This window comes from Sorex araneus, chromosome 8 (genome assembly GCF_027595985.1).
Source record: "Sorex araneus isolate mSorAra2 chromosome 8, mSorAra2.pri, whole genome shotgun sequence".
In the NCBI taxonomy this organism is placed as follows: domain Eukaryota; kingdom Metazoa; phylum Chordata; class Mammalia; order Eulipotyphla; family Soricidae; genus Sorex; species Sorex araneus.
The window spans coordinates 32734780-32757193 of record NC_073309.1 but is presented as its reverse complement, the minus strand read 5'-3'; the positions used below and the strand labels follow the sequence as shown (position 1 = coordinate 32757193).

General features: G+C 36.9%; 1 protein-coding gene across 1 annotated transcript in view; it reads right to left on the bottom strand.

Moving 5' to 3' along the window:
• The window catches only part of ITFG1 (integrin alpha FG-GAP repeat containing 1), a 202308-nt gene that overhangs the window by 159577 nt on the left and 20317 nt on the right, over positions 1 to 22414 (bottom strand). Inside the window, exons 4-6 of the mRNA XM_004600970.3 lie at positions 21557 to 21614; positions 20699 to 20773; positions 4780 to 4874 (exon numbers count right to left, since the gene is read on the bottom strand). Coding sequence (XP_004601027.3) covers positions 4780 to 4874; positions 20699 to 20773; positions 21557 to 21614 — 228 coding nt within the window. The remainder of the gene's footprint in view (positions 1 to 4779; positions 4875 to 20698; positions 20774 to 21556; positions 21615 to 22414) is intronic.

Below are 22414 nucleotides of genomic sequence, written 5' to 3'. Positions count from 1 at the left end.
AAAAATACATTTGATTTTTGTGGATTAGATGACAATATTGTTAGGGTAAGGGAGGAAAACTAGGGACATCGGTAGTGGGCAACGGACACTGGTGAAAGGATGGGTGTTGGAAAACCCACGCACCCTTCCCCCAACAAATAAACATTCAAGTAATTTTTGACAAGGTTACCAAGAAATTAAATGGATGTTTTACAACAAATGATAGTGGGAAAACTGGATAGGCAGAAAAATAATGAAATAATACTCTTACCATAGTTACACAAAATGGATTAAAAACGTAAATGTAAGAATAAGAGTATAAAAGTCAAATAAAAGTCAAGTAAGTAGCCCTGCCTATACCGAACATCTGGCAGGCTCAGTTCTCAAGTCATCTCCCAAAGAACATGATGTCTGTGCTAGAGAGAGGGTACAGCGGAGGGTGCTTGCTTTGCACATGTTCTACCAGCATTCCAAATGATCTCTAAACCTCACCTGGAGGAGTTTCTCAGTGCAGACTAGGAGTAAGCCTGAGCACTACCCGTGTGGCCCCAGAATGAATTTTTGAGAGAAAGAGAGAGAGGGAGGGGGGAGGAGAGAGAGAGAGAGAGAGAGAGAGAGAGAGAGAGCACGTACGAGAGCGAGAGCAATTGAGCGAGCGAGAGAGAGGGGGGAACGATTGATGAAGGAAGGAGGAAGGAAGGGGAGAAAAAAGGGGAGAAAGGAAGAAAAGAGAGAAGGAAGAAAGGAGGGAAAGAGAAAGAAAGGAAGGAGAGAGAAAGAAAAGAAAGGGAGAAAAAGAAAGGAAGGAAGGAAGGAAGAAAGGAAGGAAGGAGAGAAAGAAAGAAAGAAAGAAAGAAAGAAAGAAAGAAAGAAAGAAAGAAAGAAAGAGAAAGAAAGAAAGAAAGAAAGAAAGAAAGAAAGAAAGAGAAAGAAAGAAAGAAAGAAAGAAAGAGGGAGAGGGAGAAAAGGGGAATGAGAAAGGAAGGAAGGGAGGGAAGGAAGGAGGGAGGGAGGAAAGAAGGAAGGAAAGAGAAAGAAAAGGAAGGAAGGAAGGGAGGGAAAGGAAAGGAAGTGAAATGAAAAGAAAAGAAAGAACGAGCAAATGAACATGCCACTGAATCTCCTCAGGCTGACTGGTCCTTGCTAAAATCTCTGCGGTCTTCTCAGGATGGGGACAGAGAGATTTCCCTTTCTGCCTGAAGGTACTACAGCACAGTCATACCCGACACCCTCAAAGAAATGGTCCAGATCCAACTGAACCTCATCAAGCTGCCAATCGACCGAACAAGTGCAGTTCCATAATTTTTGAAGTCAAGACACCTCCAAATTTTATAGTACTCACAGTCTAGTAGGACCACAGCAAAGATGATGGGAAATTGTATCGAAGACTACTAAGCATAACGAGTAAAAACAGTAACATAGAAGGCTAAACTGGCATCAACTGGCCTATGTTACTCAGGCAATTACTTTAGTAACACTATTGGGAGATATAGTGAGAATTATAACAAACTAACTTTTCCTGATCTATTTTTTGACAGTTCCATTTACCTTTGCACTGTAACAAGCAATATGAAATAAAATTGTTTGTGCCTGGTAAAGGGGCATATTTAGTGGTGGGGAATAGGAAACTGGGGACATTGGTGGAGGGTGGATCACAGCGGTGGTGGGATTGGTGTTTGAACACAAAATACCTAAAAATACTGTACTATGAACAACTTGGTAAATCACAGTATTGAAAACACTGCATTAAAATTCCATGATACTGTATTTACCAATGGTTTGTCATATAGACTGTAAAATATGAAGGCAACAAAAATATACAAATTTACCTTCAGAAAACTGATATTAAGAGATATTATTAATAGAGTACAAAGTCATCCCACAAAATGAGAAACATTGCAAAGAAAGTCAGACACCAAGAAGCATTCTGATTATAAAATGACTTGAAGACAAAAGAGAATATTTAAACGGCCCAAGGGATATCAAGAAAATAAAGAGGTGTTCAACATTATCAGTACAAAAAATGCAAATCAAAACTACAAACAGATACCACCTTAGATTCATTAGAATGACTACTGTTAAAAAACAGACAGAAAATAACAACATTGAAAGGATGTGGAAAAATTTCAACACTTGGAGGGGCTGGAGAAATAGCACAGCGGGTAGGGCGTTTGCCTTGCATGTGGCCAACCCAGGTTCGATTCCCAGCCATCTCATATGGTCCCTTGAGCACTGCCAGGGGTAATGCCGGGTGTGACCAAAAAAGAAAAAAAAATCAACATTTGCATACTACTGATGGGATATGAAATAGTAAATGTGCTGTAATGGTGATTCCCATAAAATGAAAAATATAATTACCATATGATCTAGCATTTCCACTTCTGAGTGGAGACCCAAAATAAAAAGCAGGGATTCATGTGCAGTCATATTCATAAACAACAAAGCTGAATAGCAATGACCAAAATGTTAAAGCAACTTAAATTTCACTGACGAATGAATGGATAAACAAAATCTGGTACATACTTATAATGGAATATTATTTGGCTTTAAATAGGAAGGAAATTCTTATATGTTCTATAATTTATTGAATCTTGAGAAAAAAACCTAGTTACAAAATGATCAATGTTGATCATTTCATTTCTTTGAAATGCTTAGAGGAAACAAAATCAGAGACAGAAAGTAGGAAAATGGCTGCCAGAGGCCAGGAATAAGGGGAGATGTTGCTTTTCAATAAGCTTTAGTTTTTTTCTTTTTTTTAAATGATGTCCAGCAAAAGCATGTAATTTAAAAAGTTTTTTATAATAAACTTTAGTTTGATAAGTGGAGTTATGGAGAGATAGTGATATAGTTAAAAGTTACAAATGTATTATTATAGATTATAAATAGAAAAATGATAATTTTTACACATTTTACCACACTGAAATAAATGTAAATAAAAATGAGAAGGGAGAAAAATCAACTGCCTGTCACAACTGTACTTCAGATTACCAAAGATATCTGATTCTGATAAAATCTTTAATTCTAATTAGGGTTTAAAGGACTTAGAGAAGACAGTCACATGTATGTCACATCTTGGAAAAGAACCTGCCAAATCTAATCAGTATTTCTATTTTTTTTTTTTTTTGCTTTTTGGGTCACACCCAGCAATGCTCAGGGGTTACTCCTGCTTTGCACTCAGGAATTACTCCTGGCAGTGCTTGGGGGACCATATGGGATGCCGGGGATCGAACCCGGGTCGGCCGCGTGCAAGGCAAACACCCTACCCGCTGTGCTATTGCTCCGGCCCCTAATCAGTATTTCTTAACCTTTCCCAACCTTGTTCTGCTTCAGACCTTGTTTCCTTCCTCTGGCCCCTGTCCTATCAGTTGGGCCCCAAGTCTCACGCTGTGGCCCACACATTTACATGATTTTCACCTATGCCCCCCTGGAAAATCCTAGATACTCAAGGGGTTATAAGGTCTCTGGTGGAGAAATGATCACCTAGACTGAACACCTGTTTAATTTTTAAAAAAAAAATTCAGAAGACAAGACAGAGAAAGCACAATGGGCTCAGAGCCTACTCTGCATGCAGGAGGCCCAGGTTTGATCCCTGCATAGACTCCTGAGCACCATTCATTAGCAGTGGCCTCTGAACACTGAACCAGTGAGCAGCACCTGAATACTGTCCAAAATAGGAAACAAAACCTAAAAGCACTTGGGAGAAAATGGAGACATTTTGAGCAGTATATATTCAAATTCCTTTAATATTGAGGAATTATCATTAAATTATTTGGTGTTTGAAAATGATTCTGTGATGACCCTCAGAGACAGGGGAGGACTAGGTGGGGCAGGGGAACACTGAGACAATGGTGGAAGGAAGCAGAATCTCTGTAGGAGGTGTGCTACTGGGATACGCTATGCATGCAACCCTATCATTAACAGTATTATCAGGATGCCTACAATTAAAAAAAGATTAATTTAAAAATAAAATAACAAATTAGAACAATTAGAGTTACAGAATGAAATCCATACAAATGAAATTATACAGTGTTTGGCCTTTTCTTTGTAATGATCCAGGGTGAGAGAGGCTGTGAATGGAGAAATGAAAAAGGACTGACTATAACAGAGAATTGTTTAAAGAGTGATGATAAAATGTACATATACAGTACTATTCCATTGTGTACTTGTATTTAAAGCACTGTATAATAAAATGTTTTTTAAAGCTTGAAAAATATATTAGCTGAATAGTTCTCATAATTACACTTACAGTACTTACTAATAATTTTTGGATAGCATTGCAAGTATGCAAGCAGTGCTCGCAGAGACATGTAAGCTACTCCTGGTGATATTCAGAGATACAGGCCAACTAGGGCTAGGTAGTGTAATTGCCAGGCCTAGTGATATGATAATTGCTTGGGCCAAGGTAGTGCTTGGGGGGTCTCCAGGGCTACATCTAGGGGTCCTGGCAGGAAGGTCTATGGTGGCAGAGCTTGAACTCGAGTCCTTGATATGTACACATCTCCCCATCTTCTGGTCAACAATTTTTTAATGGAAAAAGAAACATCAAACAACATGTATCTAACATATTATGAATTCTTAACTGAGGAATTCAAATTTTGATACAGTTAACAAACAACTAAAACAAAAAAGACTTTATTATGTATCCAGCATTCTTAATAGGTACTTTCCATTGTTTGGTTTTCTTAAAGCTTTTAAGATTTTAATATTCAATTTATTAACAAGTGATATACTATGAATAGCAAAGAATTTCATAATTCCTGGCAGTTTAAAGTGAAAAGTTGTGATTGTGTGGCAACTCACCTGCTGTAAAGTCTTCAGTCAGATCAATAAATGCATGAGAATGTGGAATTCGCATTTTACTGTTAGTGATCAGTGCAGGATGCCATGATAAATTCCTGGAGGGGAGAAAGTTTGTTTTTAAAGGCAAATAGCAAGTGAGCATGGTTTTAGAACAAAAACATACAAGATATTTACAGTCTTATTTTTAACTGAACTATTTCACATTTTTTCTTTTATAGTATAAAATTTAATGGTTCATAGTACGTCCAAGTGCATCCATCACCTCTAATTACAAAACATTTCTTCCCCTCAAAAAAGAAAACAAATATCCATTAGTCAGTTCCCATTCTCCCTTTTCTCCAAGCCCTGGCAACCACTAATTTACATTCTATCTCTATGGATTTCTCTATTCTGAACCTACTGCAGAAATAGAAACCTAACATGTGGACTTTTCTGTCTTCTTTTACTTAAAAATAATGTTTTAAGTTCAACTTTGTCATAACATGTATTAGTTCTTTTGATCCTTTTTATGAAGGAACATTATTGTATGGCTATACTCTTTATTAGCTCATTTGTTGATATTTTCTTTCTTTTGTTGGCTACTAGAAATAATGCTTGTCATTCTTTTTATGTGCATGTTTTAAATTCTTTTAGGTATGTGATTAGATATGGAATTGCTGGGATACATGGTAACTATATACTTGTTTAATTTCTGGCTGTTTTCCCAAGTGGCTCCGCCTACATTTTTACTGGTGATATAGAGGATTCTAATGTCTTCATTTGTTAGCACAGCGGGTAGGGTGTTTGTTTGCCTTGCACATGGCCAACCCGGATTCGGTTCCTCCGCCCCTCTGGGAGAGCCTAGCAAGCTACCGAGAGCATCTTGCCCGCACGGCAGAACCTTGCAAGCTACCCGAGACGTACTCAGATATGCCAAACACAGTAACAACAAGCCTCACAATGGAGATATTACTGGTGCCCGCTCGAGCAAATCTATGAGCAATGGGATGACAGTGATACAGTGATTTTTCTACGGTGAATGTTTTCTTAAATTTATATCTTCTCTGGAGAAATTTCTATACAAAGCCTTTGGCAATTTTTAACTTGGGTTATTTACTGCTTTATTTTTGAGTTGTAGGACTCTTCATATATGTGGCCTGCCAATATTTTCTTTCACTATAGTTTCTTTTCACTTCTTAACAGTATCTTGTGGTGAACAAATGTTTTTAATCTTGTCAGTTAAGCATTTTTCTTTTTACCTTGCTCATTTTTTAGAGTCATATCTATAATATACTTCCAAATCCAAGGTGATCCAAGAAAACTTTTCCCTAAGAGTTTTATAATTGTAACACATATATATGGCTTTGTTCTTTTTGTATAAGAAAAATGAGAAAGCATAATTTTGTTACATTAATTCCAGCATTTTGAATCAAGCAATAGAATTAATTTTGCAATACATGTCATTTAATTTTTTTACTTTTAAAAGTATTTTCATTATTGATTTTTATTAAAACATTTCAATATAGTATGTACTATTAGTTTTATTACAGTAGCTTAAAAACTGAGGAAGATTCCCAATTAAAGTTCAAGTGGCCAGGTCACTGCTGGACATAATTGGCCAAGCAGAACCATACAGTTCAATGTTCAGGCTGGACATCAGAGATAGTTAAGGCCCAGCAGTGCTGGAGACAACCAGAGACACCTATAATGTGGCGGTGAGGGCATATACATTATTACAGGGTTAGACCTTGGGGCCTCAAACATGCCATGGCATTCTAACTCCATGCCTCTGAGTAAAAGTAATGCTCACAGGCCCTAATAGAGAAAAACAAAAGTATTTCTCTACAAATTTTGAACAGTAGAGAATAGTACAGTTTCTAAGCCACTTTTGATAATAAATGGCTTATTCAAACTAGCTTCTTCCAAAAGATCTTGACTCTTCTCTTATAAATTTTTTACTTTTTCTTTTTTTCTCCTACTAAAAGCACTTTGATTTACATTAGAATTACTTAAGGAACTATTATTTTCAACACTTAACAAGTACCTAGCTCCCATGAAGTAGAAGGCATGAATGAATACTGGCTGAAGCACAGACTCAAAGAGCATTTCTTTTTCTTTACGCTAATTACAATATGCTATTTTCCCCTTTTTTCTCACAATACTATGCTACAGTCCAATATGCAAGCATAAATAAGTCATATCTGAAGAGTAATTTAAAGATAATTATGTCAAACTTTAATTGTGAACACTGTATACAACTGTAATCAATAATATAGCAAACAAAGCTTATTTGTGAATTGAGTTTCGGTGTGTCTGGAAAAAGAGAAAAAATTAATTTGTTATTGATTGGTGAATTCTAAAAAAACAGAATTATTTTTCTTCTTCAGTGCATATATTCTATCAATAGTAACATCCTAGTAATCTTTATAGTGTTTTTAGTACACACTAGATCTCATCTGTAAATGATCGTATACTGAACTTACACAAAATAGTTAAAACAAAATCCAATTTTATTATTTTAACCCAAACTCCATAAGATTATTATTATTTTTTTTAATTTATTTATTTTTAATTAGAGAATCACCGTGAGGGTACAGTTACAGATTTATACACTTTTGTGCTTATACTTCCCTCATACAAAGTTTGGGAACCCATCCCTTCACCAGTGCCCATTCTCCACCACCCGTAAACCCAGTGTCCCTCCCACCCTCCCCAATCCCATCTCCCCCCCACCCCACCCTGCCACTGTGGCAAGGCATTCCCTTCTGTTTTCTCTCTCTAATTAGCTGTTGTGGTTTGCAATAAAGGTGTTGAGTGGCCGCTGTGCTCAGTCTCTAGCCCTCATTCAGCCCGCAACTCCCTTCCCCCACATGGCCTTCGACTACAATGTAGTTGGTGATCGCTTCTCTGAGTTGACCTTTCCCCGGAACGTGAGGCCAGCCTCGAAGCCAGAAACTCCATAAGATTATTTATAGCAGGGAGACAGGATGAAAGCAAGCTGAAATTGTCAATGTCATGCATTCATGTCATGCATGGTCTTCTTTAATACTTCACGATGTTAGGAATTCTAAAATAATTCCAATTAAGTCGAGTTTGATAATGACTGATTCACTTTGTAACACTGATCATTTATTCACTAGTTCTTTAAATTTAAGCAATTTTTAAGTATTTTAAATTACTAACTAAATAATCTGAACTGAGGCTATAAATTCTACAAATAAACTAAAAATCATTTTAGAACAATTTTCTAGTACTGCCAACAATTTTGCAATTATAGGTCATAAGTGAATTTAAAAAATATAAGACTTTACAGAATTGAGCTCAATTAAGTTAATCATGTGGCTATCTTTACTAACTGAGCAATTATTGATCTTACTCTCTATAAAATTTTTATAGGCATGCTGTAAAACACTGTAACTGGACTTTTGAAGAACCTCAACAACTAGTTTGTTCTAGGAACTACTTAATAAAATGTATATTTCAAAATGCAGTGGCAATTAAAAGCAATGAATTAAAAGTCATTAAAAGAAGTGGCAGAAAAAAGCCAGCATGAAGTAATGTTTAACAATTTTGAATTACCGTCCTACCCCCCTCCCCTAACTTAGAGTTCATATGAAAACCAGGCTTTACAGTCTGTGAAGTGTCAGGTCTGGCAACTAAGTGGCTTTTTCAGACAGAGCTAGAGTATCAAGGTTAGCTGAATTTGCAAAATTTATAAATTGCCTCACTGACAGGTTTCTTCTGAACTCTGTAAGATATTTCAGTTTGCAAATCCTAACAAAATATTAACTGTAATATTCCATACAAATGAATAGTCAAGTTTTTCACAGTATTTTATGGTTTATGTTTGTTTTCTATGGTCTGTGATTTAACAGAAGCATCTCTTAAAAAAGCTCTTGCCTGATCCTTATAATCTATTTTCTACACCACATGGTACCTGTATAACATTTAAATTCTTAACAGAGGGAAGGTATGAGCAAAAGAATTATTTTTTCTTCATATTTTTGTTTTTGACAAACAAAGGTGTTCAGGGGCTATTCCTGGTGCAGTGCCTGAGGAACCATTTGGTGCCATGGATCAAGCCCAGGCCTCCCACATGCAAAGCATGCCACTAGCCTTTTGAGTTATCTCTCCTGCATTATTTTTATGGTGTATTTGTGACAGGTGAAAATTGGTCACATATAAATTAAATCTATTGAAATTAAACTATCTAAAGATTTCAAGATAAAAATTAAAATGTGTTTTTTCTTCCATTTTTAAAGGTATAATATGAAAGTATATAAAGGTATGAAGGTATAATATTATTAATAGTTTTTATTAATAAAAACATATTTTTAAGCAATCACACAACACATATAAATTATAATCTCATACATGTGTTCAACTCTATTTGAAGACTTCAATCACAAAGGAAGAAACAGTAGAGATGAAAAAGTGGACAGTTCAAAGCCATGCTGAATCTATTCCTTGACCACTGTTGAAAATTCCAATTAGTAGCTTTCCTCTCACAGGAGATATAATTATGCTAAGGTCTACTAATGTGTGGGCATTATCAACAATCTCAAAAAGCAACATTTATCAATGGATAAACTTAAATGTAATGAATGTCAGTTGCAACTTTTGGTTGTTTGTGCAAACTGTTCTTTGAAATAACTGCTAATGCACCCACTTTTCAAAGATCAACCTATAAGGAATTAACATTATTTAAGATAATGAGGTAAAAGCTGTAACAAAGAGATGGGTCTAACATGCTTCTCCCCCAGGTTGCCTAGTTCTTTAAACTACTGTTTTTAGTTCTTATGGCTTCAAACATTCTTTCATTTTTAATGTCCAACTCTAATGTTTACTGTAACATTAATTACAGTAGTATCTAAACAACTCAAGTGCCTATAAGTAACTGGATAAAAAAAAAAAGGAAAAATTGTATACTTATGCAATGAAATATCACAAAGCTGTAAAACTACTGTCAAAAAGTTTTAAGTAAAAAATTAAGTATTGGGGGCTGGAGTGATAGTACAGTGGGTAGGGCGTTTGCCTTGCACTCGGCTGACCTGGGTTCAATTCCCAGTAACCCATATGGTCCCCTGAGCACCACCAGGAGTAATCCCTGAGTGCAAAGCCAGGACTAACTCCTGTGCATTGCCAGGTGTAACCCTAAAAGCAATAAATGAATAAATAAATAAATAAATAAATAAATAAATAAATAAATAAATTAAAGTACTGGGTGATGGCTTTGAAAATCTTGCTTGGGACTTATTCCTGCTCTGAGCTCAAAGGTTATTCCTGGTGGTGCTCGGGGACTATATGCAGTTGCTGGAATTGAACTGGTGTCAGCTACAGACGAAGAAAGCACCTTAACCCTTGTACTATCTCTCTAGCCTTTGATAAATTTAAACAATTAGTTAAAAAAGTGTACCAACATAGCATACTGAAAGAAACCTCAATTTCCCCTTGTCAGCTGCTTCTAGAAGCTCCATCTTAGCTATCCCCCAATCTACATTTTATGCATTTGTGCAAATTCCTGGGCTCTTTCTGAGAATGAGAGCTTATAATTTCCCTTACCATTAATTCTGTCCCAAATCTTGGGCCCACAGGAGACTAAGTGATAATAAGCAGTATCTGGGCATATGGTAAAATATATAACCAGGAAAGTTATATATTTTAACCCCAAAGGTTATATGTTTGAACTGACAGTCCCCAACAACCTAAGTGTATATGAGAGACATAAATCTTATCTTAGCAACCCAAATAGGCTCTAAATTAACAAGATATCTCTGGGAAATAAGTGGGATTCCTCTGAGACGGTTCGATAAAAAACATAAAGACCCATTTTTCCTATAAAAACCCCATAAAGTGAGCCATACATTTTTCCATTTTGCTTTATAAAAATTCATAATTAAAATGATTTTGTATTTTAACATCTTAAGTCACTATATCATACAACCTCAAAGAAATATGTTCATAAATTGGCATATAAATTATGATTGGTATTTAGTTTGTGTATCCGAGTATTTAAAAAACTTCTTTGAGACTGATTAATGTTAACTATTAATATATAATTAATAAAGATACATAGAGTTTGATAACATTAAACCAAAAGTAAGATTTTATTAAAAACATACTTTTTGAAGATATGAATGGGACTTTAAATATATTCGCTTATTCTCTTTGGAATACTGTCTTTCTATAATAAGACAGGATTCAGTATAAAACCTATGCTTATTCCATCATTACAGACACATATGACAAGAAGTCCTGTTAATATATTTTCATTAAAATCTTCCTGGAAGGACCAGAGATATAGCAAACAGTAATAAAACAAAGTGATTTTTCCCTAAAAAAAAACTTTGAAAGTTCATGCTTTTATCAAAATAAGCAGATTTTTTTAATGATCACTATAAATTTACATAAAAACTACTTTCTGAATGGTTCCGATAAATTTACATACAAAACTATGATTTATTTTTTTATTATTTTTTCCCAATGGATAATAAATGTTTTTATTTTTCAGACTTTCTCCCTTCAGAAACATAGTAATAAATAATACTTTAATGTTCTCAAGCATGTCAGCTTGAGAAAATTTTGCAAAGTGTTCTTGTCCATTACTTCAACTGAGCTAAATGAACACACTGTTTATGAATCCCAGTTTTTAATAAATTAAACAAAATTTTCTCAAAAGACAGAAGAAATGTAGGTAGAGATTATACTAAGAGGGGAGTGATTGCAAAAGATTGCCAAGTTAATTCTCTAACCCCCTCTGTAAGTTGTTGTCTTGGGTTATCCTCAAAGTTATTCCTGACCCTCATTTCTACTACAAAATTGAGTTCAGAAGTTACTCAGTACTTCCCAACGTGATGTCTACTTACTTGCCTGCCTCATGGGCAGCATCAATACTATCTTTTTTTTTAAATTTTATTTTATTGAATCACAGTGACAAAAGTTACAAAGCTTTCAGGTTTAAGTCTCAGTCATATAATGATCAAACGCCCATTCCTTCATCAGTGCACCTGTTCCCCCACCAAGAACCCCAATATGCACCCCCACCCGCCCCTGCACCTGAGTGGCCGATGATCTTCACTTTATTCTCTCTATACTTTGGATACATTCAATATTTCAACAGAAGACTGACTATTATTATTTGGAGTTTTCCCCCAACAATCAAACCTGCAAAGAAGGAATCATTTGATAGTTTGTTTTCCATTGCTGAGAATAAAGATTATAGGAGCTTGCGGCCACTGTTGTGGCTGCGCTGTTTTGGATTTCTGTTATTTTAGCTCAGTTTACAGCCTAGATACATTTCTATAAGTCTCTGGGTGCCAAAATGGGTTAACAGATCTCCTGGATCATAGTCTTTAAGGAGCAGGGGAGCCGTGTCGGGCACGGCTGCTCTGGATCTCATCTGGGCCGAGGGTGTGCCCGTAACACCCCCTTCCCATGATCTCTTGCGCACCACCCACTACAAGCTGTACCTCTGGGTTGTGAGTCCTAGAAAATGGTGGATGCCACGTGGGCGCTACTGCTGCCACTGCTTTCTTGCCCGTAGAAGGAAAGCAACAAAACTATGATTTAAACAGAAGCAATAAACTTTGAAACAATACCCTTTTGGGTTTCTTTTTGCTTTATTTTGGGGTTTTGTTTGTTTGTTGAGCCATAGAGATCTGTGTTCAGGGTCACTCCCAGTGGTTCTCAGAGAACCATCTGTGCTGGGGTTTGAACCAGGTCTCCTGCACACTTTCAACCCCTTGAGCTATCTCACTAGTCCAAAGAATAGTACCTTAAATCATTTAACTTAGAAACAAAAGTTCAAGTACATATATAACAGTGCCAATAAGGGTCTAAAATAAAGTATGATAAATTGCCAGAAAAACATAGATTATTTCACTGATCATAAACAGATGGTTGGACTTGAATAAAAAAAGCTCTGGTGCCTGAAAGTACAGCATATGACTTGAAATACAGCATATACAATTTCAGTCATTTGATAAAGCATTTCATTAATTTCATGGCTTACTTTTGAAAAGAAACAATAAGAGAATAATTTATCTCCAATAGCAAAATTTATTTAAGTTTGAAAACTAATGTACTGTTTTGTCCTGTATATTCTTTTAGGTCTCACAAATATTGCTCAGGAAGTCCCGGGCCATTGCTTGGTGATTAACAACCAAATGGGCCAGCATTTTAATGTGTATAAGAACAAGAACAAATTCTGCTCAGCTCTGTAATGCTGGGATTACTAGGGAGACCCCTGCAGCATTCAACGAATCTCGGGTGATGCCTGGGGAACCATATAGTGCCAGGGACTGAAAAAGGGCCGACCAAATACAAACCATCTACCTTACCCCCTCTACTATCTCTCAGGTCTATATTATTTTTATACTGACAGAAAAATTCTCATTTCTTAAGTTCTACCCGTCTTATAAATAATGCTTAACATAAGCATGATATATATGAGGGGAGGTATCTACTAGGTGAATTCTAAAAAAAGTAGAAATCACCTTAAAGCTATCTTTAAACATAAAGATTATGTACTCATGTCACAAAGTGATGATTACAAATGATGATAGTAATGATGATTACAAAGTTAAAAGCTGCTTTAAGATTATTTTGGTTTTGTGTTATAAATTTCATAAAAAATGTCATATTCTAAATAATAGTGACACAATATTATATGATTATTTAAATAAGATAAATATTTAGACTACTTCCTTTAATATGTGAGCAAGTTAAATCAACAGTAAAAATACAGGGTGAAAGCTAGAGAGATAGCACAGCAGGTAGGGTGTTTGCTTATATGCAGCCAACCCAGGTTTAATTTCTGGCACCAGATATGGTCACTGAAGCCCACCAGGCGTGATCCCTAAGTGCAGAACCAGGAGTAAACCCTGAGCAGTCTGGTGTGGCCACAAAACAAAATGAGACAGAAAACAACAGCAACAACAAAAAAAAAGATCCATTCCTACTGCACTGAAAGTTGTTAACTACATTTAAATTTAAGATTTAATTGTTGGGGGTATGGTGCTGTCAGGGGGTATGGTGCTGTCAACGGGTCAACCTGTACCTGTGGGGTGAGGGCATCAGCAGCCTGATGTGCCTTCAGGCTTCCTGACACCTCCAAATTGTCGCTGTGCCTTTGGCCAGACCCCAACAACTTGAGACCAAGTTTACCAAGAAATTAAACAGCCAAAAAGTTAGGTATGTGGGAGCCACACCCACAAACCACCTCCGGCTCAGCTATAAAAGCTCATTTATTGGCCTTATTTCAGAGACCCATAGGTAAATCTCAAAAGAGATTAAAAGCCACAGTTAATCTTGGACCCTCACATGGCTAAACAGACTGGAGTAAATTGAGGGGGGAGGGTCGGGTTGGCCTAGTGGCCTGCCCAAGCAGAGCCCCCAGCAGCCACTTGCTTCCACAAACCAAAACAACTGCCATACCCCCAGCCTGACTTCACTGTCTCAGGACAGACCTCACCAAGATACAATCTGCTGGAATTCTGGTATGTGGGTTTTGTGATGGAAATTCCCAGGTTTTCTCAGAGTTGGGATGGGCTACCTCCCCCACCTCCCAATACACAAGGATGCACTGGCAGTCACCCCCACAAACCAACTCCAGTGCCACCCTGTAAGCTCTACTACTGGCCTTGCTTCAGAGACACCAAAATAATCTCGAAAAAGATCAAAAGCCGCATTTAAGCTCGGACCCATGCATGGCTGAACAGACTGGAGTAAACTGGAGGGGGCAGGTTGGCGTGTGCCCACCCAAGCAGAGTCCCCAGCAGTCACTTGCTTCCACAATCCAAAATCGCCACCATACCCCCAGCCTGACTCTACTGTCTCAGGATGGACCACACCAAGATATAATCTGCTGAAAATTTTATAAAGTGGATCTTAGCCCACCAACAGCCTGGCCCAGAGACAGAGGCAAGTCCTGGAAGACACCACAATGCCGGAGTTCTCTCGGGGCCCCATACCGAGTCAATATCACCGGGGCACCCAGATGGAGCAGGTGCAGTCTCTCCGCCTCCACTGGATGGAATCCCGGTGTCCAAGAGCTTCCACAAGCAAGGCCCAGGTTTGTGGGTTCCAGGACTAAATCTCTAGGCTATGTGGTGGCAGAGGGTCCCCGCTGCCCAGAAGACTGGCTGCCACCCCATAATTTGCCTCCGGGCACCATCTTGGTACAACAACAGCTCTGGCCTAGAGACTTCTAACTGAATCCCAAAATGGATTAGTGCCACAGATGTCTGGATTAGAAATGAGGATTAGAGACAGAGATGTCTCTGGAACCCAACCATTTACAATCTAGAAATATATATTTATAATCACGGCTGCACGAGCTCTCATGATATTCAAATTGAGCAATGGAAAATAAATTATTTAGTGTCTGCCCCCGGCAGGTAGGCTTAAATGGTGATGGGAAAATTTGAGAAAAACATAATGCCCCAAATTACAGAGAACTGGGGAAATTGTCTGCCATAAAGGCAGGGTGAGGATGGGGATATGGGGGAGGGGGGAAGGTATGTGAGACTTCGGTGGTAGAAAATGTGCACTGGTGGAGGGATGGGTTTTCCATCATTGTATGCTGAATCTCAAATATGAAAGTTTTGTAACTCTATCTCACGGTGATACAATAAAATAAAAAAGTAATGTGGAGTTCATGCCCAATTCAACCAGCTTAATCAATGGCTGAACAAATACCAGTACTCCTACATTCATCATGACAGTTATCACTGTCATCCCGTTGCTCATTGATTTGCACCAGTAATGTCTCTGTTATTAACAAAAAAAAGATTTGTTTCTGAAAATGGAGAAATATAATATGAATAAATAACATTTATGAATGGTTACTTTCAAGGCCATTAATATTACTTTAAATTTTTTCATGCAATTGCTTTACAAGGTAAACAGTGTATGGGAAAATATTTATCTCTCACATGTTTAGCATTGTCAAATAACTTGGGCCTGACCCAAAAAGAAGTTTGGATTCAGTAGATGAGTCATAGAAAATCTGAACACATCAACATTACATTGGCTTTGATTAGAATTACAGGTACAAATATTTTCTCTCCCGTACTAAAAACAATATTCTGAATGCTAACACATCCCTTTTATAGAAAATGCTCATTAGCAATAATCTCACATCACTGCAAATGCTTCTCTAACACTTAGGAATAGGTGTTATTTTTAAGTAATGTGGCACATTAAAACATTACTTCAAGTCAAAATAAAGTGAAGATAAAGAACAGACTGAAGCCTTGCCTATGGCTATTAACACATTTCAATTATCTTCAGCACCTCAGCTGATTTAGCACCCATCCTTCCCTTCTCAGATAAAGCCCACTGTGCCAATTAAATGAGATTCTCTTGCCTACTACCATTATTTGCCTACTACCAGAGCATCTGAACTTTACTCTCATAAAACTGGTCAAGCTAGTTTTACATGAAGGCAATCTCCCATTCCTATGTCAGCACTGGATCAGGTTACAACTATGGGGTTTCCAATACAATTCTATAGGAACACTCAGCACTCTATTTAAAGATATTAAATTTCCCATATTTCATTAAATGAAATATTAAATTAATATTAATTTAATCAATTAATTTAATTAATATTAAATTAGTTGCTTTTACATTAAATTAGTTGCTGCCAAATTTAACTTGATTTGAGCTAATGTTTCATAGGGTATACACATAAAATACTTATGCTTGTCTATAACTTATAAAACTGATATGACCTAAATATTTTACTTACTACCCACTTCTCTAGAGAACTGTCTTCTGTTTAAATCATACTATTGCTGAGTTAGTATCACCCTAATAATGATACTGACAGAAATTTCTTCCTGTAAATTTGTATTAATTTATTGTTTTGTTTTGGGGCCACATTCAGTGCTGCTCAGAGCTTATGTTAAGCTCTGTGCTCACGGGTCACACCTAGTTGTGGGGGTATCATATGTGGTGCCAGACATCAAACCCAGGTCAGCTGTGAGAAAGACAAGTGCCTTACCCGATCTTTCTAGCTCGTAACTTTATTTTTAAGACTGTCCTGGTTACCCAGCCCCTAACTTTGTTTTTAAACTGGCACAGATGAAAAAGTGGATACAAACCAGTTATTTATATTATAAGCAACTATACTTAATAAGTATGTAAAATTTAATGAGAACTATAAAATACCAGAGCATTATTCCAGCAAACTGAAAATACCAGAGTATGCTGTATTAAAAATAACAGTGAACATGTCTTTAGACAAATTTTTTTTTTCTTTTCGGGTCACACCTGGCAATGCACAGGGGTTACTCCTGGCTCTGCACTCAGGAATTATACCTGGTGGTGCTTAGGGGACCATATGGGATGCTGGGAATCGAACCCAGGTCGGCCGCGTGCAAGGCAAACGCCCTACCCGCTGCGCTATCGCTTTAGCCCCAGACTAAGATTTAAAGGTTAGTTTTATAAAAAGCATCAGAAAAATCTAATACAGAATTTATAGAATAAGTGATGACACTGTCAAATGATATTCTAAATACATTTCATTTAAATTAAGTACTGTCACTGTCAATGTTCTTTAGATTTTACTTGTGGAATGATCAATAATACCTGTTTTACAGCTTTTAATTTCTATAGGTTAAACCATATTATACTAAAGATATTCCAAATGTTACTCTGAGTATTATTTCTGAGTCCTGTGTAATACCAGCTTGAAACAAACTAGCAGGGTTGGCAGAAATAAGAGAGACCTGTACTTCTCCAGGCCCCTCCCATACCCAGTTCCTTCCAGGCAAAAGCAAAGCAGAATCTCTATAGAAGTGGTCTGTTTCTAAAGCAAGGTTTCTTTTGACTTTCATCATTCAAGATTCACATCTCTTCCAACAGTACTGTGACTAGTATCAAAACACCTTCATTATTACTGAAAATCTACAGGAAAATAAAATAGGAAATGTGAGTTTTTCCTCAGAATTACCTTTAATTGTAACAATTTACTCATCTCAATGCCTGTGAATCATATTCTAAAAACTAATCATAAAAATACACTACTTCTTAAAAACAGAGATGGGAAATTCATTTGATTTCCAAGTATCATGGGAACAGTTATAAAGGTTGCTTTCTGCATGACCCAGAGACTCACAAATAAATCTCAAAAGAGAACAAGTTGCAGAGATGCTTCCACACCCTTTGTAAGGCTGAGTTGTCTGGGGCACCCCAGAGTGGGGGCGGGTGTGTCCAGTACCTGCCTAAACAGAGCCCTGGCAGCTGGAAAACTCCAAATTCCACAATCTCTGCCATGCTCATGGCTGGACTCCACTGCTCAGGATGCGCTTCATCCAGAAGTTGATCTCTTGACATACCCATGTATGTGGGTTTTGTGACTGAAATCTCCAGATTGACATGGAGTTTGTGATGGGATACCTTCACCCAAGTCCCTGTTCTTCAGGAAGCCTGGCAGTCACACCCCATGAACTGCCTCTGGCCCAAATAAGCTCATTAACTGACCATGATCCAGAGACTATGATCCAAGCTCCCAGAAGAGAGCGATGCAGAGAGTCTCTTGCCCGCATGCCTGGCTGTCTTCCCCGAGGTCCCCTGGAGTGGATGGGCTCCAGCTTCCTTCCCCACCCCGAGCAGAGATCCCGGCAGCCGAAGACCACCAAAACCTAGCTACTGCCATGCTCGAGGCCCCTCTCCACCTTCATGCATGAGGCTCGTCTGAACGCATGAAGGTACCGGCAGAGAAACCCAGGTGTGTGTAATCCCATCAACGGCCAACATCCAGAGACTTAAAAGCAAGCTCCCAGAAGCGCGCAGCCACAAAGTGCTTATATGTCTTGTACCCTACTTCTCCCTCTGGGAGAAACTGGCAAGCTTCTGAGAGTTTCCTGCCCATATGGGACAGCCTTGCAAGCTTCCCATGGTGTATTCATATGCTAAAGCCAGTAACAAGCTGGATCTCATTCCCCTGACCCTGAAAGAGCCTCTAGTGTGACATCGTTGGGAGGGCAAAGTCGAGAGAGACTTCTAAGATCTCAGGGAAAGGACAAATGGAGAGGTTACTGAGCCCACTTGAGAAATCAACGATTAATGGCATTTTGTGGTCATGTGATCGTGATCCAGAGACCATAAATCCCAAAAGAGAACAGAAATCATTCCAGACCCTGTGCCAAGCTGTCCTCTGGGGCACCCAAAGTCACCATCCAGTTAAAAATTTAATTCCAGTTTTAGTACCCCATTCAAAACATTTTTTTTTTCTGGTAGGAAGGTGCTCTGGCAGTGGAATTGGTTCCTGGAGCATGAGGTTGGCGCAACATCTCTAACTCTACACCACTGGTAAACCCCGGGAGTAGCACACCACATTGAATGGAATGTACAGTAGAAGGCAACTAACCTCGATTAAGAAAACATAAACATAAAAGGCTTAACCAGAAACAACATGTTAGTAATCTCTTTTAAAGGGCTCAATGGCTCCATGGTGAGATACAGCAATATTCACCCACCTTCTTTTATGTAAATAGCTTTTGATCACTTTTAGCGAATTATAATAAGCAGTATAAAATAAATTATTCAGGGTATATTATAAGGGCAGGCCTGAGAGATTGGGAAAACTGGAAATAATAGTGGTGGGAAGGGGCACTTGTAGTGGCATTGGTGTTGAAATATTGAATGTAATAAATCACAAACTTTATAAAAATAAATATTTTTTTCTTAAAAAAAGTCACTTTCTGCATTTGTTGGTCAAGGACAAAATTAAATGTGCCAGGGCCGTAGTGACAATACTGTAGGTAAGGCTCTTGCTTTGCATGCTGCTGACCTAGCATCCTAAATGGTCCCTTGAACCCACCAGGACTGATCCCTAAGAGCAGAGCCAGGAGTAAGTACTGAGGAAAACCAGATGTGACCCCCCCCTTCCCAAAAAACGAACAACAGAATTAAAGGTGATGATTACTCATGACCTAAATTTTTGCCTTACCAGATACAGAAAAAAAAAGTCTAAATGTTTTAACTGAGGTATCATAGCTTAAAACATGATTAAAGACTCTGTTATATAGTTGTGGAACGACCACACTAATCCCTCCCCCAGTGTTTCGAAGATCCTTACACTATTCTCTCACTGTCCCTTCTTCCACAGCCTCCTCAGTTACCAGCTCTAGTAATCATATCTCATGGTGTGTTTGCATTGTGAGTTGTCTAATCCCTTTGTTTCTTACTATATCACACAAGTAAGATCATCTAGTATTAAAGATATAGAGAAAATGAACCACACCGAACTCTTTGCATAAAAAATATCTTCATCATGAATACTTGTTACTAAGTCTAGAAAAATTAAAATGGAGCTCTTTAGATCGTTAAGGTTCTAGGTAGTTTTTATTTAGAGTGGCATAATAAGTGAGTTTTAAGATTCATATAGCTCAATAGTAAAGAATACTTGAAACACTTCCATAGCTTTGAGAAGGTATATTTACATTTTCAGGCAATGACTGATTAATCATTAAACAAATAAAGAAGGCTTATCAGTAAAATACTAGAAACTGACATAGCTGAAGTATAGAATCCTATTAGACTACAACTAGTCCTCCAATTTGAATTTCCCCATTAAAAAAAAAAAAACTAATTAGCCCATAATAAAATAGGGGAATCTGTAAATTACAGATGGATAAAGGACTGGTTTCATGATGTTTTAGCCATGCTGAAAGTCTGAAAGTCAGTCCCATGCTGAAAGTAGCTACAGATCAAATCTAAACTATTTAAGAAATAGTTTCACAAATAGTATGTTGACCAAATATTCTTAAAAAAGCACTTAAAACTAAGGAAGGGCAAGTTCATTAAGCCAAAGATTTATAATGAGTTGTTTTATTCCTGCAAAGATTAAAGCCTTCAGTTCACACAGGTCTATAGTTCTTAAGTAGCAATACATATAATTAGCTATATGGTTAGAATCATATTTACTTACCCTCCCAAAAGTACTTGAGGCTGCTTAGATACATTTGTGATACCAAATATATCAGGAATCAAATCACCATTGAAGCTGAAAAGAAAACATTAAAAATATTAGACCATTTATTAGACTTTTCACTTTTAATTTAGCTTTAAAAATAACCTCTGCTATTGCAAAATTTAATAATTACAATGTTTGTCAATATTTGCAGCAGTCAATAAATGTCAGTAGATAATTTCCTGGCTGAAGTATTTACTTTGTCTCTCAGGATCCTTCCCACATCTTTAAATTTACAAAGGTAATGAGAAGAAGATATATAGAAGCAGATATGATAGATGGTCCCACAACACAATCTTACTCTCAGAGTGGTTGTATAGAGAAATATCTATTACTGTACATGTGTAAGCAAGAAGTAAAGTTGTGTTGTAAGATTTCAGGGTTCACTGTTCATACCAAATCCCTTAATGAGGCAGTACTCATTTCAGAATCATGATCTAATGCATTTACTTTGACGGGCTTATGAGAAATAATTAAAAATAATTTTTACTGTATAAAAATTCATACTGGCTACTGAAAAAATAAACAACTACAAAAAACATTTACACATGGTTTCATAGTTCTACTAACGGACACTGACCTACTGAGAAATTATTATATAAAAGGCAGCATTGGAAACAGAATGCAGCTATTTTCAAAATTCCCAACATAAATTTGGATAATACTACCTTGATGCATGGGTCTATTTTTGAGGAAATAATACCAAGGAATAATTATTAAAAACAAGAAATAAGAGAAAAACTTCCAGTTAAATCTACTTAGCAAGGTAGTTCCTAACATTAAAAAAACCCAAACAAACAGCAATCATATACTTACTCCATAATTAGTGGTTCATCTTTAAAAGTTCTATTAAGTGTGGTCATATTGTTAGGGTCTGCAAAAAAAACCAAAAGATTAAACAAATGGATATATTATTGCATTTTTTTTTACATTTATATTTAGTGTAAATACTCCTTTACTTTTTTTTCAGAATTATCTCTAATCAAGTCCACCTAACCATTAATAAGACACTATAAATCTAACCTAAATGCACATCAAGTTTGTGATGATGAACTCATAGGAATTTGTTCTGAAGTAAAGACCAGTATCACATAAACTTCCTTAAAAGGTTTCAATGAAAAAATTCTCTTAGGTGAATACTCTTTATATATAATTTAGCACTGAAATTGTTGACAATTAGAGTTCTGGTGCATAAAAGCAATTATAGGCAAAAGTACCTGACTTTAAAATGTTATTATAGCAGTTCTTTATTATATTTTATATTAAAGCAGTTCTTTTTACATAGTTCTACTCCTTAGATATTACTGTTTACATCCCAAATGTTAGCAGAAAACATAACTACCTCCATTCTACATCTGGCTCAGTAAACAAAACTGTCCATTTGGATATAGTTATTTGGCTTCTAAGATAAAACATGAAGATTTGTGGATGGATATAGAGACTGACTTTCAAGCTCTTATCTAACCTTTTTTCATTACTGGGATGATTAGAATCCACACAGTAACATTTCTCATATTTTTTTTTAAATTCTGAATAAAATGTAACCCTAGCCAATCAGCTATAGAGTGTGTATTAGAAGTCAGAAGGCAAAAAAGCTTTGCTCTGCTATTTCTGTCTTAGTGTTTGATCACTGAATTTGTGATTATCAGGAGGCACTGTGCAGGGCAGCCTATT